Source organism: Capsicum annuum, chromosome 3 (assembly GCF_002878395.1).
Source record: "Capsicum annuum cultivar UCD-10X-F1 chromosome 3, UCD10Xv1.1, whole genome shotgun sequence".
In the NCBI taxonomy this organism is placed as follows: Eukaryota; Viridiplantae; Streptophyta; class Magnoliopsida; order Solanales; family Solanaceae; genus Capsicum; species Capsicum annuum.
The window spans coordinates 248,880,513-248,896,908 of NC_061113.1; the positions used below are offsets into that span (position 1 = coordinate 248,880,513).

General features: G+C 37.9%; 1 protein-coding gene across 2 annotated transcripts; it reads right to left on the bottom strand.

The window, feature by feature from the left end:
• Nucleotides 1-274: 274 nt before the first annotated feature.
• LOC107862475 (DDT domain-containing protein DDR4) lies at nt 275-15,555 on the bottom strand. 2 transcript variants are annotated; one of them, XM_016708068.2, is made up of 12 exons: nt 14,408-15,555; nt 14,186-14,296; nt 11,858-11,944; nt 11,744-11,781; nt 11,560-11,641; nt 10,333-10,439; nt 9,699-9,855; nt 2,057-2,149; nt 1,841-1,964; nt 1,721-1,763; nt 1,453-1,638; nt 275-1,377 (listed from the first exon to the last, which is right to left on the bottom strand). In XM_016708068.2, exons 1-12 carry the CDS (start codon nt 14,870-14,872, stop codon nt 624-626), a joined length of 2,247 nt encoding a protein of 748 aa, XP_016563554.2. In that variant the 5' UTR covers nt 14,873-15,555; the 3' UTR covers nt 275-623. The 2 variants fall into 2 exon arrangements, with proteins under 2 accessions (XP_016563554.2, XP_047265713.1); XM_047409757.1 differs by lacking the exon at nt 14,186-14,296.
• Nucleotides 15,556-16,396: the final 841 nt, after the last annotated feature.

Consider the following 16,396-nt stretch of genomic DNA (forward strand, 5'->3'; position numbering starts at 1 on the left):
ACGTACCTCGAACAATCGCCTGAAATTCTCACAGCTCTATTGCAGACAGAAGGAGGACTACTGGGAATAGGCTTATAGCATTAGGGGCTTTAGTCACAACTGTATTTGACATTACTGGCAGAGACTCCGTTCTGGGAGTTGTAAAAGGTGGTTATCAAACTACATTTGTAGTTTAACCCAAAAGCTTTTGGGAACATTACAAACTTCCTGCATTACATCCTGGAATGCAGGAGCACTATCACAACAGGCTCAACATAACGACTGAGGAGGAAAATTGGCACCAAGCATCTAACTAGATTAATGATTCTAAGCATCTAAAAGGCTAAGAGTTGATATTTCTGTTACAGTATTAGTTATGATGTTATTGTACAGCGAACAAGAAAACTCTCACCGAATTTTCCAACCATTTCTTCATAGGTGAATGTAGAAATGCTAAAAAATCGACTACTACTCAATCTACATTACTTTCTCAGTTCTGATTTAGCTTCCCTTTGGATAAACAAACTGCATCACAGTTGCCAAAACTTTCCAGGGGAAACTCCTTTACTTCCATCATGGAGTGGACTCAGAGTTAACTATCAGCTTTCAACACAAAAATACACGCGATAGAATCTGAGGGTAAATCAGAAATCATCTGCACCTTCATCTTTCATCACTGAATTAGGACCATCATCGAATCCAGAACCTGGGGCAAGCTCATTGAGATCAAGAAAGCGCCTTTTCCCTCCACTTTCAACATCATCTTGCTCTGGACTGCTTGTTCTCTTCGGTACATCATTTTGATCCGCTGTTGCCATCTCAGATGGCACATCAACAGGTTGCTCAACTTTCACCTCCTCGTTATCATTGTTTTCCTCCGTGTCATCTTCACTTCCCATTGAGAACTCTGCATTATCGCTTGCATCGTCGTAGTGTTCCTCGGATCCATTTGACTTCTCAGGTTTTATTGACTCGGTCTCTGAATCTGACATCTCTAAATGGCTATAGTTTATTCGGTTTCTGGTTGCCCTGTTACTGCGTCTTAAACCTGGCTGAAGGTTGCCCACTGACCTCAACTTGGTTTCTCTTCTTGTGCGGCCAGGCAGTTTCTTAAATTTGCGACTACGAGGCTCATCGCTCTCCTCACTAGCACTAAAGGAATCTTCATCTTCATCCTCCTCTTCTTCATCTTCAGATTTTTCTTCATCCCAATGGTACTCATCATCTCCTTCCGAGCTACTTGACACCTTCCGCTGTTTCCGTTTCCTTAAATATTCTTCATCATAAACCGCTTCACCCATTATATCATCATCGCTGTCAAATTCTGCCTCATTTTCAGATAATTCTTCAATGAACTCTGATGCAGAATAGCGTTGGGGTCTCTGCCTCCTACGGTTGCTACATGTAAGAAGAGTACCAGTTAGTCATTGAAGGAAAAACCCAAAGAGATCTCAAAACACATGGAGCAAATACCTTCGATCTAATAGTTCATCTTGATGGTCTTCATCATATTCATCGTATTCAGGTGATTTAGGTGAACGCACCCTGAAAGACACTGATAAGTGTGGAGGACTACCTAATCCACCATTTGTAGACGTTTCATGCTTTATAGCAGCTTCTCTCCTCAAAGTAGGTGGTTCTGCGGATGGTTGACCATTCCTGAAGAGAGACGGGAAAGAACATGTCAGCATATTAAAAATGACAAAAGGGGAGAGACTAACCAATATACGATCATCCTTACTTGGTTATCTTGATAGCCTCGTTAATTGACCGATCATAATCATCTGTGCAGTAACCAATGTCCAATTAGACACCAAATACTTAACCAGCACAAAAACAGGACCAAGTAAAATGCACTTACCAAACGTGTAGGTCACAGGCTTCCTATCCCGCAAGGAGCGTCCACCAGAAAGACCATCCACATTTAGCATGTTATCAAGCATCAATGCCTGTCTATGTTGTTTCTTCAGCAATTTCTCTTTCCTCTGCAGAAAACACAATGTCAGCACGACAGTCCCATAATATGAAGGCGGAAAATGGAACAGCACAGAGCTTGGGAAAATGAATCGTAAACTACCTTGTGGACCCTCTCAACCTCAGCAATTATGCCATTTTTCAACTTCTTTCCAACAGAAACCTCTGTTCTATTTTTACTCAAGAATAGCTTCTCCTGCAGCCATATAGAAGGCACTTCATAATGAGGCAATACTGTTGTAGGAAACAAAAAGAGGAAGGAGACAGGTTGTGGAAGCAAAAAAGTTGGGTCATCAAATAGGGAAAGTGATGGTATTAAGAAGCTGGAATTGATGTCCTCACATCAAAAGGTGATGGCCACTTTCCAAATTGCTTCATTTTAGCAGGGAGGGAATAATTTTACAGATCGAAATACAAGGTTCATCTGAAAAGCTTACTGATTTAAATCAGATCATTTCAGCAATTAAAACACAGACATGTCATGCAAACTATACGGATACTTCTGGTTTCACTTATCAGCATCTTACCAGATTTAACAAAATGGTGTGTAGTGCGTGTGTTGAACAATATACACATACATCGACCTTCACTTAATTCACTTCAGATTGAAGTTGCTATCACAAAATCCTTTTTTTAATCCTGTTGGGGTTTCAAGCATTTATCAACAACAACAACAACAAACCCAGTGTATTCCCACATAGTGAGGTCTGGGGAGGATAAGATGTACGCAGTCCATACCTCTACCTCTAAAGAAGTAGAAAGGTTGTTTCCGATAGACCCCCGGCTCGAGACACGGAATACTACACAAATACATAGTAAAGCATGGAACAAGATGGCATAACATAAATACGACACCCACAAGTAATAGAAAACAGAGAAAAGTAAACAGATTCGTAATAAAGCATGAAACAAGGTATCATAACAAGAATAATACCCCCACCAAGTAATTCCCTACACTAGCGACCCAAACTGACCCTAGCCTTCTGCCCTAATTCGCGTCCTACAGATCTTCCTATCTAGGGCCATGTCCTCAGTGAGTTGTAACTGCTCCATGTCCCGCCTAATCATCTCTCCCCAGTACTTCTTCGGCCTACCCCTACCCCGCCTAAAATCATCCAAAGCTAGCCTCTCACACCTACGAACCGGGGCATCCATGCCCCTCCTCATCACATGTCCGAACCATCTCAATCGGACTTCCCGCATCTTATTCTCCACTGGAGTCACACCAACCTTCTCCCTGATAGTCTCATTCCGAACTCTATCCCCCCTAGTCAGCCCACACATCCAACGCAACATCCACATTTCCGCCACCTTCATTTTTTGAATGTGGGAGTTCTTAACTGGCCAACACTCCGCTCCATACAACATGGCCGGACAGACTGACACCCTGTAGAATTTGCCTTTAAGCTTAGGCGGCACCTTCTTATCACACAACACCCCCGAAGCGAGCTTCCACTTCATCCATCCCGCCCCAATACGGTGCGAGATATCCTCGTCAATCTCACTGTTACCCTAAATCACGGCCCCGAGATACTTGAAATTATCCCTCTTACATACCACCTGTGATTCCAACTTCACTATCACCTCATTCTCCAGTCATTAAACTTGCATTCCAAATACTCTGTCTTGCTCCTACTCAACCTGAACCCTTTAGACTCAAGAATTTGTCTCCACACCTCTAATTTATCATTCACACCCCCCCCCCCCCCCCGCGTCTCATCAATCAAAACTACATCATCTGCAAAAAGCATACACCAAGGCACCTCTCCTTGAATACACCGCGTCAATACATCCATCACCAAAGCAAACAAAAAGGGACTAAGAGTAGATCCCTGATGCAATCCTATCAAGACAGTGAAATGCTCTGAGTCTCCTCCCGCCGTCCTCACCTGAGTTTTAGCTCCATCTTACATGTCCTTAATTGCTCTGGTATATGCCACCGGGACTCCACTCACCTCCAAGCACCTCCCCGGGGACTTTGTCGTATGCCTTCTCCAAGTCGATAAACACCATGTGCAGGTCCTTCTTCCTTTCCCTATACTGTTCCACCAGCCTCCGTACCAAGTGAATTGCCTCCGTCGTCGAGCGGCCAGGCACAAATCCAAACTGGTTCTCCGAAATAGACACTATCCGTCTCAACCTCACCTCGACCACTCTCTCCCAAATCTTCATAGAGTGACTCAATAACTTAATACCCCTATAGTTATTGCAACTCTGAATGTCACCCTTGTTCTTATAAAGAGGGATCATAGTACTCCACCTCCAAGCCTCAAGCATTTATCAATTAATGACAACAGAAACTGATCCCCACAAGACCAGGAGGCGAAGGATGAAATTAAGAAATGAAAGAGAGAGACTAGTGTGGAAAATTTCATGGTGAACTTGGATTTACATTTCTAATTTCTAAAAGAGTACTAAAAATTTCACTTTCTAACTTACGGGCAAATCCCTCAAAAGTTTTGTCATGGAAAAAGAACCTATGTCGGCACCAATAAGGATACGTATACCAATTTTTACAAACATATAAACCAAAAAAAAAATAAATAATAATAACTTGTGCATTGCAGGCAAATCACTCGAATACATTGCCAAGAAAATAGAGCACAAGTCAGCAAAAAAATTCCAGGGTCTCCCTCATCCCCAGCTTTCCTTCGCAAACCATAAAAAACAATGAAATAGCACTACAGCCACTGCCTATTCCACCCACCAACAATTCATATCTCAGTCACTCTTCGTTGTGCTGCTTAAACACACACTGATTACAAAAGAAGATTCAGAATGAAATCTTAAAGTAGCATTCGAGTATCACAGACAGCGTCTCACCAACCTTTCAGCAATAGTCCATTGTCACCAGTGGACAATGGATGGCATGCGGCAAGATAACATAAATGGATGCATATGGTTTTGATCAAGTCCAAATGTTACTTAAGAGCAAGAAAATTTAAAAGTATGATGACAACTCACAAGGAACAGAAATCAAAGTACGAAAAAGAAATCATTGCTCTAATCGCAAGAATTAAGGTTGCACGCCATCTGCACCGCCAAGCTAATAATAGTAAAATCACACTTCTTCATTTTTCATCTTTTGGGTAGGAGAGGGTAAGTATTGATCTCCCCAGCAGGAAATATGTAACCTTGAGGACTCAAAAGACGAAGTTTATGACAAGGAATTGAAAGTGAAACCCTCATATACAAGGCCATGGCCTATTTGCTACTATTCAGGATTCAACAAGGCTTAACAGTTTGTAGGCTTATCCAGAATGCATTTCTCCAAAGGTTCCCACACAATAGGTTCGAACTCAAATTTCCATTTTCAGTAGATTGTAAACCAGTTGATGGATATCCTTCAGGGGAAATATCCCTTCTAATTTTGAACCACCATTTGATGTCTCCGTGCTAGTTCCAAAATTTTGCAGCAGATACAGAGGCACCATAGCTCAATGCAGAACAGTGAATGTGCAAGCAAGCAGGCAAGTTCTCATGACGTTTTCGCAATGCAAGTATAATTAATGAAGAATCTCAGTTCTTCTAAAAAGAGGGTGGTCAACCTGTTTTAAAGGAAATTGCTTCGACTGGGAGAGAGAGAGAGAGAGAGAGAGAGAGAGAGAGAGAGAGAGAGCAGGGGAACCTCAATCTTCTCTCTGCAGAAGCTCCGTTACCGACTGCACAAAGCAGTCAAGGTAATGTGAAGTCACTCCAGATTCAGATTTTATCAATTGCTACATATAAGTTTCACAATGGGCTTGGAAATGATTTTGGAGACTACAGATCATAGAAAGTGGCCTTTTCTTCTGGGGCGATGTGTGCATAAAGTCTGATTGACCCAACATAATTGGTAGAAAAGAGAGATGTAAAGCAAATATGTGAAGAAGGGATTGAAGACAACAATCATCTCTTTTGCACTGTTCATTTGGTAACTAATTGTGAGAGCTGTTCATAAACTTCTTCTGGTGTTAAATAGAGTATGGCTTTGATAGTTCAAGACCTCTTGGTTTCATTAGCTCATTACAGGGAGGAAGTTTGTACATGACGCTACCTTTGTAATGTGCAGAGCTATCTCAATGCTTGCACGCCCCAACTAGAAATCACAGGTTTTTCATTTCTCATTAATCTACACAATAAATGCTAATAATAGCTTATCCACACTTAAGTATTGGAGAAACAGTATCACATTCATTTCTTTTCCAGTGGATTGGGGAAAGCTCCACAAGTATGATATTATGCAGCTATCCAGGTAAAAACACACTTTCTGGACACCCCTACCCACCACCACCACAACCAAAAAATACTCTGTTTGGGTTCAATAAAAGATTAAAACTCAAATGTTCTTCCTCAGATAGACTTCTTTGGCATCACAAGCATCTACGTCCTATCCATGCAAGGCACATCACAACAAATACTCAGAAAATTGATGGATATAGAAAAAGGAGAAGGGTAAAAAATATCCATGGAATTTCATTAATTGGTATACTTTGCTCTTCGTTATACTATAGAGTCAAATATACCCCTAGCGTTATTAAAGCATTCATTTATACCCTTGTATTTAACAGCAATCCAATGTGGCAGTGAACCCAGCAAGTAAAATGCCCAAATTGGCTATCACATGTATTATTATTTTCTTATTTTTTTTGTTCACAATTGTGTTAATCCTTCCCAAGGGAAGAAAGTGAAAGAGGAAGGTTTATTAGGAAGAGACTAATACAATTACGAACAAAAATGAATAAGAAAATAAAAATACATGTGGCATCCAATCTGGCATTTTAATAGCTAGGTCCACTGCCACATCAGATTGCTATTAAATACAAGGGTATAACTGAATACTATAATAATGGTAGGGGTGTATTGACCCTATAGTATTAGAATTGTTATTAGAATTGTGATAAATCGAAATTCTAGATCGCTATAGTAATCCTTATGCTCTAGAATCTAGAATATTCGATATAATATTGAATAGTTAATTCCAGTTCCAGTAGTTTAGGCAATTACTATGCAATGAAGGGTAAAAAGTTAACCAATTAATGAAAGGGAAAATTTCAGAAATAGCAACTCTTTAGCCTTAATTATAACTTTTATAGCAATAGTTTCATAATTACGAAAAGTAGCAAATTGTATTTTGTATTTAAGTAAAATGTTGCTATATAAATACATATACAAATATATATGTATTACTCATAAATACATATGCACAACTGAAAAATACATATTCTTCCATTACTATGAAGTGGGTAAAATATTGCTACTTTTGCTATAAGCAGTAATTTTTAAAAAGTATTGTTATTTATTGTAATTATAGTCTTAAGGATGCTAGTTTCTGTAATTTTTTCTTAATGAAATTACGTGGGTATTTTTGACCCTTTTCCTCATATAAAAGGTAGAGTTTTTCATTGTTCTACATGGTCGTTTCTAAACTAGCACAAAGATGATCAGGTTTGAGATCATCCAGGATCAGCACATCTTCTTGCTTAGAAATTTCTTCCGGCATCGAGCAACTTTCCTTCCTAGTGTTGGCTAAAACTGCCCCACATGTGAAATTAGACAGTTAATCATTCCGCCGGCAATTATTATAAAAGAAATGCCTTTTGACCAAGATTTAAGTAGACTAGTTGTCAACGCAGCTAATAAAGGAAAATAAATTAATAACCAACCGACCACATTAATAAAGATCATTTTTTTGGAATAGGAACGTTGTTTTCGAGAAGCGAGCGCATGACTGCTTAAAGTGGTGAAGCGAAACAAAGCTATGGTTCAGTGCTTCAATTGGCTGAAATGAGGCATGTGTCAAGAAGCAGCCACTTCTGGGCTTGAAGCGTGATGCGACCAGAAGCGGTGAAGCGAAAAGCGGGCAATTTGATTTTTTCAACTAACAAGTGGTCAATTTTAAAGAATAGAAAGAGCCGTGATTTACCTGGTCTTTCGAAAATCAGAATAGCTAGGATTTCAGCGTACTCTTCCTTCAGGTACTTTTTTTTTTCTTTCTGGTGGTGGCACAGCTAGCCTAGGGGTTTTATCCTTTTTTGTTTTCTACTCTCTTCTTTAGTCTCTTTTCCACTGCCCTGTTTAGCTTTGATTTTTCAAATTATATATTTCTGAATTTTTTTTCTTACCAGTGATTAAATTCTATGTTGCTGATTTTTTTCTTAATAACAATTAAGTTATATGTTGCTGAATATTTTTTTCCCTCAACAGTGACTAAGATGTCGCTGAATTTGTTTCTTAACAATGATTAAATATGTTGTTGAACTTTTTCTTACTATTGATAAAATTATACTGTTGATAAAATTATACTGTTGAATACGTTTCTTAAATCTTAACCACAATTAAAAATGGTTGACCTAGCATGAAAATATGAGGAACAAAGTTAAGGAGACCAATAGGACAGCAGTTGTATGTCTGTTTTGTGACAAGACAACTAAAGGGGAGCCTTTTTAGTCTTTAATATGAACTTTTGCTTATATATATTGTCTCTATTTATTTTGGTCTTTTTTCTTTTAAATTGCACTTCAGTTCAATGAAGCAAGAGTATGCTTAAAGCGTGAAGCAGTACCCTGTTGCTTTTTTCCGCTTCGCGCTCCCCTAAACACTGGGTAGGAAAGGAATGTACTTGCTCAGAGTAGATTACTAGACCACCACAGATGACTTTCCAAGAATGTAATCGTTTTTCCATTGAAACGTATTTTGCACTACAAACTGAACGGGGAAAAAACAAACCATACCAAACCTAGTTGGGTTTGGATAGGAGTTGCACTTTTTCAAAACCAAAAATTGAAAAATAATCCAGGTAATATAGAACCAGACTGGAAACCGAATACACACCCCTACTACTTACCTACTACGTGCCTTGTATCTAAAATATTGCTGAGTCTAATTATTTCCTCTTTCCCAATAATACCCTCAGTGGTTGTTTGGTTTGAAACCAGGTTATCCTAGGATTATACCAAGATTATATATCTCACCTTTTCTTTTCTTTTTTTTTTGATAAGGTAAAATTAAGTTTATTAACATATGGGGAGAAACCCTGTATACATATTCCAAAAGAAGAGAACCTAACCCTGTATACATATTCCAAAAGAAGAGAACCTACACCAAAATATGGTTCTCAAAGAAAGAGGTCGAATCCTCTATACAAATTGGGACCTCGCAAGTACACCAAAAGTAAACTAGGTACAGAACACCACACTTTTAATTTTGCAAAATCATGTTCCACCCCTTCAAAAGCCCTATTCCTTTCTTCCCAAATGACCCACATGATTGCTAGGGGGGAAACGCTCCATGCTCTCGGACCTTCCTTCCCCCTTTTTTGAATCCAACTCTGCAAGGCCTCCTTCAATATACCCTCAGCCTCAATTTACTTAATACCTACCCTCAGTCAAACACAGGGTTGATTTAATCCCAAATTTCATACCGGGATAACCCACTTAATTCCTCCAACCAAACGGCCCCCTAACATTCTCAAATTCTAAATAGATATCCTTGTTTCTTATTAACCAGTACTTCACCTAGAACTTCTATGTTTTAAGAGAATATCTATTTGTGGACTGAAAATCTAGGTTACCAACAATACACAGAGCAAAAAAGCAAGCATTCACACAGAGGAAAGAAAATAAAATTAGAAGCTACATACATCAAAATTGTTGAAAAATCAGTTACTACTGATGTAAGGATTTCCACATGATCTTTCCAGCATTCTTTTTTGCAAACTAAAACATAAAGGATAGAATATACGAGATTGAACAATAAGAACTTACAGAAACATCCTGGAATTCATCCAAATTAGTTGCAGCAGTTTCCCACTGATAACATGAGCTAGGTATTGGCTGTACATTCTTGCCCTTTCCTTTCTTGACTTCGATCTTTCTAATCTCTCGGTACAGTCGATGTCCAATGAGGGGATCATTCTCATACCTGCAAATGACATAAAAAAGGGGACTTAAGCAATGAACATTAACCCTGGGAACTTACTAAAAAAGCTATTCAAAGTATCAAAAGTGAAAAGTGCCAAACTCTATTGGATCTTTAAGCACAAACCGCTTATTGAACTGTGGGCTTTAGCGAATAAAAGCGCCGACAAAGAAAAAATAGAAGATAAGAAATGTGACACAAGAAAATGCAACTATAAACACAAAATGAATTGTTTGGACAAACAAACGGAAACGCTATAATTAAGCTACATACGGAGTTGTTCCCTTAAAGACAAATCATAGGTGAAGTGTACATGCCTTAGCACCTTGACACTTGCACTAAAGTGTAGATTAAGCAACGCGAAGAGCGCAACCTGGACTTCAGGGCTTAATCATGCTTTAAATGAGCCTATAACAACATTATCGCTATCATGCACAATATCTAAGAGAAGTGGAAGTTTTGGGAGCGAAATTATCTTACCAGTAAGAAATTCCATGAGAATCACCGCCAATACGTTCTTTTCGGAAAAGTGATAGGTGAGCACCTTGTTTCAAGTTTTCGTCAATGTAGTTACGAATATCTTCTTGCTGCACAATAAACAATTGGAACCTCAAATGGTGCATTAAAGTTTAAAAATTTCAGAAAGTACACGTAAAATCAAGAGTAAACTATGTAAAGTTGTATATCATCAGAATACTAAGCGCTCAAGAAGGGTCTGAAGGACCACTGTGTCTCACAACATTCCATCAAATCCTTGATTTTTGAGAAAAAATGTTTTTAAACTTCTCTTACCCTCAAGGGCGGAAGAAAATTTTGTGATATACTATCTCTATCATTTAGGTGTGACGATGTGGTGCATTTAGAAGATTCCAAAACCACATATTTGATTCTCTTAAAAAGATCACTTAGACCACATTATGAAAAAAGGGTTACAGACCTACTAACAGTCACCCAGTTTATCCCTTAAGACAATTTGAAGTGACTTCTTCTCTTCTTTCCTTGTGAGTATAATGCTCATAAATACACTTAGTAATATTATAGACGTCTATATGATACTATGATGCAGGAAAGTCCTGTAATTTCCTTTTTGTTGAGGTGCAAACACGGCCCCATATAACGGAACTACAGGTAATTCCAGAGAAGACATAACAAAATTCTGACACATCCAGTAAATGGAGAACATCATAAGCTAGAAACAGGATAAGGATGGATATCCAAAACAACTATGCCCTTCATTTAGTGAGATTTTCTAGATGTGTGAGGCGACTTCTAAAACCACTATGGCCTCAGTCAACAATGGGAGTCCAATTTCACTAAGCAAGAGCCAAACAGAATTAATCTCTGCCTATTGTAAATTTATTTTTTGGTAAATTCCAATGAGAAAGATTGCACATTCATTTAGTTTCTAAGTGTCTAAAACAATTAACAAAGTTAAGCCTGATTTAGCTCTGGTAACTCAGATAGATATTCTCCATTCTTTTAAAAATCTTTTCTGGATAAGTTCCCTGAAAACTAAGGACAACTCAAGCATCTTTTCTGAGCATAATGCATATGCTTGACCACCTCAATTCTTTCCAAGTCAAACTGAACCAATGAGAATGTGAAAGAGATGGTTTAAGAAACCATTAGCCTTCAAGAATCATTTATAACCCAAGTGAGCTAGGAACTAACACGAATAACGGTAAAATAAGATTTAGATTGAAATACCTCAACACGAATATCACATAATGCTTTCAAAATCACCACGCGGACTGCAGGATCTAGTGCCTTATAAGCTTCAATTTCAGCCCTGTAAATTCAAAAGTACTTTGTTAATATACACTAACTTTTTTTTTGATCAGTACGTACTCAAACTATAAGCACATCAAGAACAACAATCTATGTTACTCACCCTTGTGATGCAACTATAGGTAGTTCCCCCTCTGCAACCTGCAGAAGTTATCAGTTAGCTATTTAAGCATATGCACAACAAAAGCTCACTCTGTTTGATTAAATGGTAAGTTACCCAATGCCACCAATCTCTTAATTTCCTGCACAAAACAGTAATCCACGTATTCTGTCCAAGTGCCATGCGTGTAATTGGTGGGATCGCCTACAGAGATAGGGAGAAAAACAGAAATAAGAAAACAGAAACAACTTACACAGGTAAACAATGGAGTGTTACAAAAATACTACTAAAATCACACGGAATAAAAATGTATACATATACACATGTATCACTGGTGATTCAAATCACTGAAACAACTTTACTTTTATTGAGGTTTTTTTCACTGAAATATTGGAAGCACTGCTTTAAATATAAAGCTCAAGGAGTAAAAATTATGTCTATGAGTAGCCTCCACATAGAACATAACATTTAGCTAGAGGAATTACCAAGAAAACAGTCTCCTTAATCAGTAAAACAATGTTAAGGTGAAGCTCAAGGACAATGAGAATGGGGATAAATTATGGAGGCAAAGATGTGTGCCTAGTAAAATGGTGGATTTGAATGCAGAGTTTTCTAATCTGTTATGCATGGGATGAATTTGCAAGCAACTTCGAATGCAGACTTCTCTAATCTGTCAAACATGGAATAATTTTTCTGATCTGTCAAGCATGTTCACCCCAAACATAAGCCGTCTTTCTTTTGGTTGTTCCCCCAGAGAGTATCATATTTACTTAGGATAAAAGTAGAAATTCCTTCTTCGAACACTTGCTCTGTCGCACATGAAATTTCTACAGCAAACCCCTCAAACAGTACACCTTCCTCAAAAGTGCTAACTTCAACCTCACCAAACATGAAACAAGAGCAGTAACCAGCTATATGCACACAAGGCAGCATTTCTCTATCACGAGTAGCACCAAACATGATGGTTCTTCCTTCGGTATGGTCAAAATCAGCAGGACACATACCAAACTCGAAGAACACCACCCTATTTGGTTTCCTACATCTATATCATACAAATGTTACAAACCATAAGGCTATATCATACAGAGGTTACAAACCATAAGGCTACTAGCATGGTCTACTTAAAAGTCAGGAGGGGATACAGAACAGCAGATCAGCAGAATACTGCTAATATGACCCAATCACATTCATCAGAGTTACGTGAATAAAAAATATTAATAAGTAGCAATTTAGTATGGATAACCAAAATAGCTCAAACAAATCATAGCAATGTCTACCTCTACTAAGATATAATGTCTAATGAAGTAACTCGCATACTTCCCTCGAACTACTTATAATGCCCTTTAGGCACTAAATCTCATCCCTATCTTGAAAAGTACATTAACTTTCTCCATGTAGTTTCTCTCAATCACATCCGCATCATCTTGAACCATTATACGCTGACATTTCTGCATAACAATTTCAGGAAGGACGACCAGGTGAAAGATATGCCCCTTCACCGTAAACATTCGTTGTCTGTCATACTTCTTCCACTAACTCTAAATATATACAAAACCTTCATCATTTAAGGTTAATATTTAATCCACTCAAAAGTACGCAATTCCAATAAACAACACTTATGGTCAATGTCCGCACCGTAATAAGAAATATTACTTATCCCAACCCCCTCCCACTTGAATGCACGTATGTTGGACCAAAGAGCAAAGACATATATCAAAGAATTAGCTCCACAAAGGACACAACTCCTTCACCAGCAAGAGATTGAAAATGATGTTTCTCTACTCGATGCTAGCCACTTAATAAATTCAGACCAAACTGCATATCTCCCAAGGTATAACTGCATTCCTATGCATGTCAAAAAAAGTCACTTTAAAGTTAATTCTACATGTTTCTTGAGAAACTTTTATACAGATACGAGGATTTTGCACCACATATAACTGAAATCAGTATTTATCTACCCAAACAATCCTCCAAGTAATGTTGCGCGGCCTCTCCAAAAATGTTGCCACACCCGTGCCAGATCCTCTAAAATTACACTACTTTTGAAGCATGCGATACGCAACCATCGGCATTTTTTTATGAAGAACCCGAGCAACATAGCATCTAAGTAGTTTGACATGGCCCTTTTAACAGCATCAAAGGTTAAAAGGTGCAAACTTTGCACAAATCCTCACTCTCAATAAAGACAAATAGACGCACGAGAGCAGAGAATGGTAGTTTTAAAGATGGGGCACAAACTCTTTTCTGATTTCAAGCAGCAGATAAAACAAGTCAACTTTCCAGAATAAATTTAAAGGTTCATAAATACAAAAATAATTACAGCTTTGTCAAAGGATTCTCCACAACACCAAGAAGAACTACCATTAAGTGTGAAAATAACACCCAACAGACTGCATAAAAGCTCAACTTGCACCAAAATCAATTGAAGCTGGACAAAACACCAACCTTTAGCAATGGCATATGTATATCACCAAGCGTATCATTCGGAGTAATCAACGCTGTTTCAAATTCGTCAGCTGAAAACTCCACTCTAATATTCAACAAAGGCCTAAAAACCTAAAACCCCCAAAAAAACAAAACAAAAGACAATTAAACATTCATCCACAAACACACACACACACACACACAATGCAACACAAAATTCCAAAGTTTTTCATCCATACATACATTCAAGAAATTCAATATGGAAGCTAACTGCCACATAGACCGTAAATTCCACCGAGGCAACTGCGATGGTTCGGGCTCTCCTACAAGCTGTGTAACAATCTTACTACATTGTATTCGCGAAGAAGGCGACCCCTCTCCCTCCCCTTCCTCCACCTCCTCCTCCTCATCAACAAACTCCTCCCCATCCTCCTCCTCCCTCAGCAACCTAGCCGCTAACTTTTCCTTCCTACTTACACCCTTTTTCCTCCTAACCTTAACCGCAGCCTCTGCCTCTGCTGCTGCTGCTGCCTGTAACCTTGCAGCAGCCCTTTTCGTACACTCCCTCGCTGGCCTCTCTCTCCTAACTATATTACTACTACTAGTATTGTTATTAGCATTATTGTTACTGTTATTAAGCTTGTCTTCTGAGTTTTCGTTGTGGGTATTTTGTTGGATCGGAGAAGAAGAGGGTTGTGGGTCTGACATGATAGTGAAGGGATCGGAGAAGGGATTGTCTATGGAGGGTTTACAGATAAAGATCGTGGGGTCGCATTGAAGGAAACAAGCAAAAGGTGGGTTTTGGGGTAACAAAATCTTGAAATACTTTCAAGAATTGCAATATTTAACAACAAGTTGCTGCTACTGTTAGTGAAAAAAGAAAACATAATTCAAGGAAATGGAACATGGGTAATAATAATCTTGAAATAATTATAGCCTTATGGGGTGATAATAAGCAAAAAGATTTGAACTTTTTTAGATTTTTTGAGATTTTTGAGCTTTTTGGCGTGTTGTAGTTCTTCTTGTGTGTTGGAAGAGGGAAAAGGGAGAAGAGAATTTAGGGATATCTGAGAAAAGTGTATAAGGGGGTAAAAGTGAAAGAATGATGGGGATTTGGTGACTAAAATGGTGAATTTGGGTTAAATTGGGACTAGAATTGGTAAATTTGGTAACTTTTGGAATGAATGTATTGAGACAACTTTGGTTAAGAGCAAGGGTTTTCAAGAATGAAGAGTATATATAAAGAGAAAACGATGTCGTGTTAGTACAATTTGATGAAAAATATGTGCCAGGTGCCCTAAGGTCAACTAACTAGTGAAGAATGGCAAAGGGACAAGACTTGGGAAAAAAATTTATTGATGAAGGACACCAAAAGAAAGTAGGATTTTGTTTCCCTAAAATGTTACAAAGGAGGTGGGGGAAGATAAAAATCTATGACCACATGGAGATTCCATTGATCATTGTAGAGGCTAGATTTGGTATTTTAGGTTTGGTTGTGTTTAAGGTACTTGTGCATCTTCAAAAAATTAAGATACAACATGAGCTACTTGTGTTTTCCACCTCCTTTCACTATTTTTTTTTTTTTTTTTGGTGAAAACCTCTTTTCACAATGTTTGCCATCCCAAGATTCAAACATTATGCTACTGGGAGAAAATAGTTAAATCTTTTTATAACTATGTTATTTGTTTGGAATTTTTGTTGTTGTTATTGTTATAGCAGATGTTGATATAGAGAATATACCATATGTTTGAAAGTCGGTTACAAAAAAGGCAGACAGCTACAGTGAAATATTATAACAGTTATTAGCTTTAAAAAAAAAAAAATATCATAACAGTTATTGTAGAGGTGCTTGAGATTGATAATATAATTATTTATGAAGTATTCGTCATGAATAATGTTTAAAGATTTACACGCACGAGTAGATTAAAAGGATAAATATATTGTAATAACAACGATTATGTCAAAGTTGGAAATATAAAAAATGAAATGTACAATTAGAACGAGCAAATATCACTTGAAACATGTATTAAAACGCAGTATAGTAAGAACAATAGACATGTTGAGTCTCACATTATTGTGGGCTTGGATCATTTGTTTCTGTGTATAATTTTGGGCAATTCTCACCTCTCGGATCAGCTTTTGTTAAAAAATATGAAGGGTATCTCCAAAGGAAGTAGAGTCGTGTAAATTAACGGTTAAATCGATAATCTGAATTAATAATTGAGTTATTGG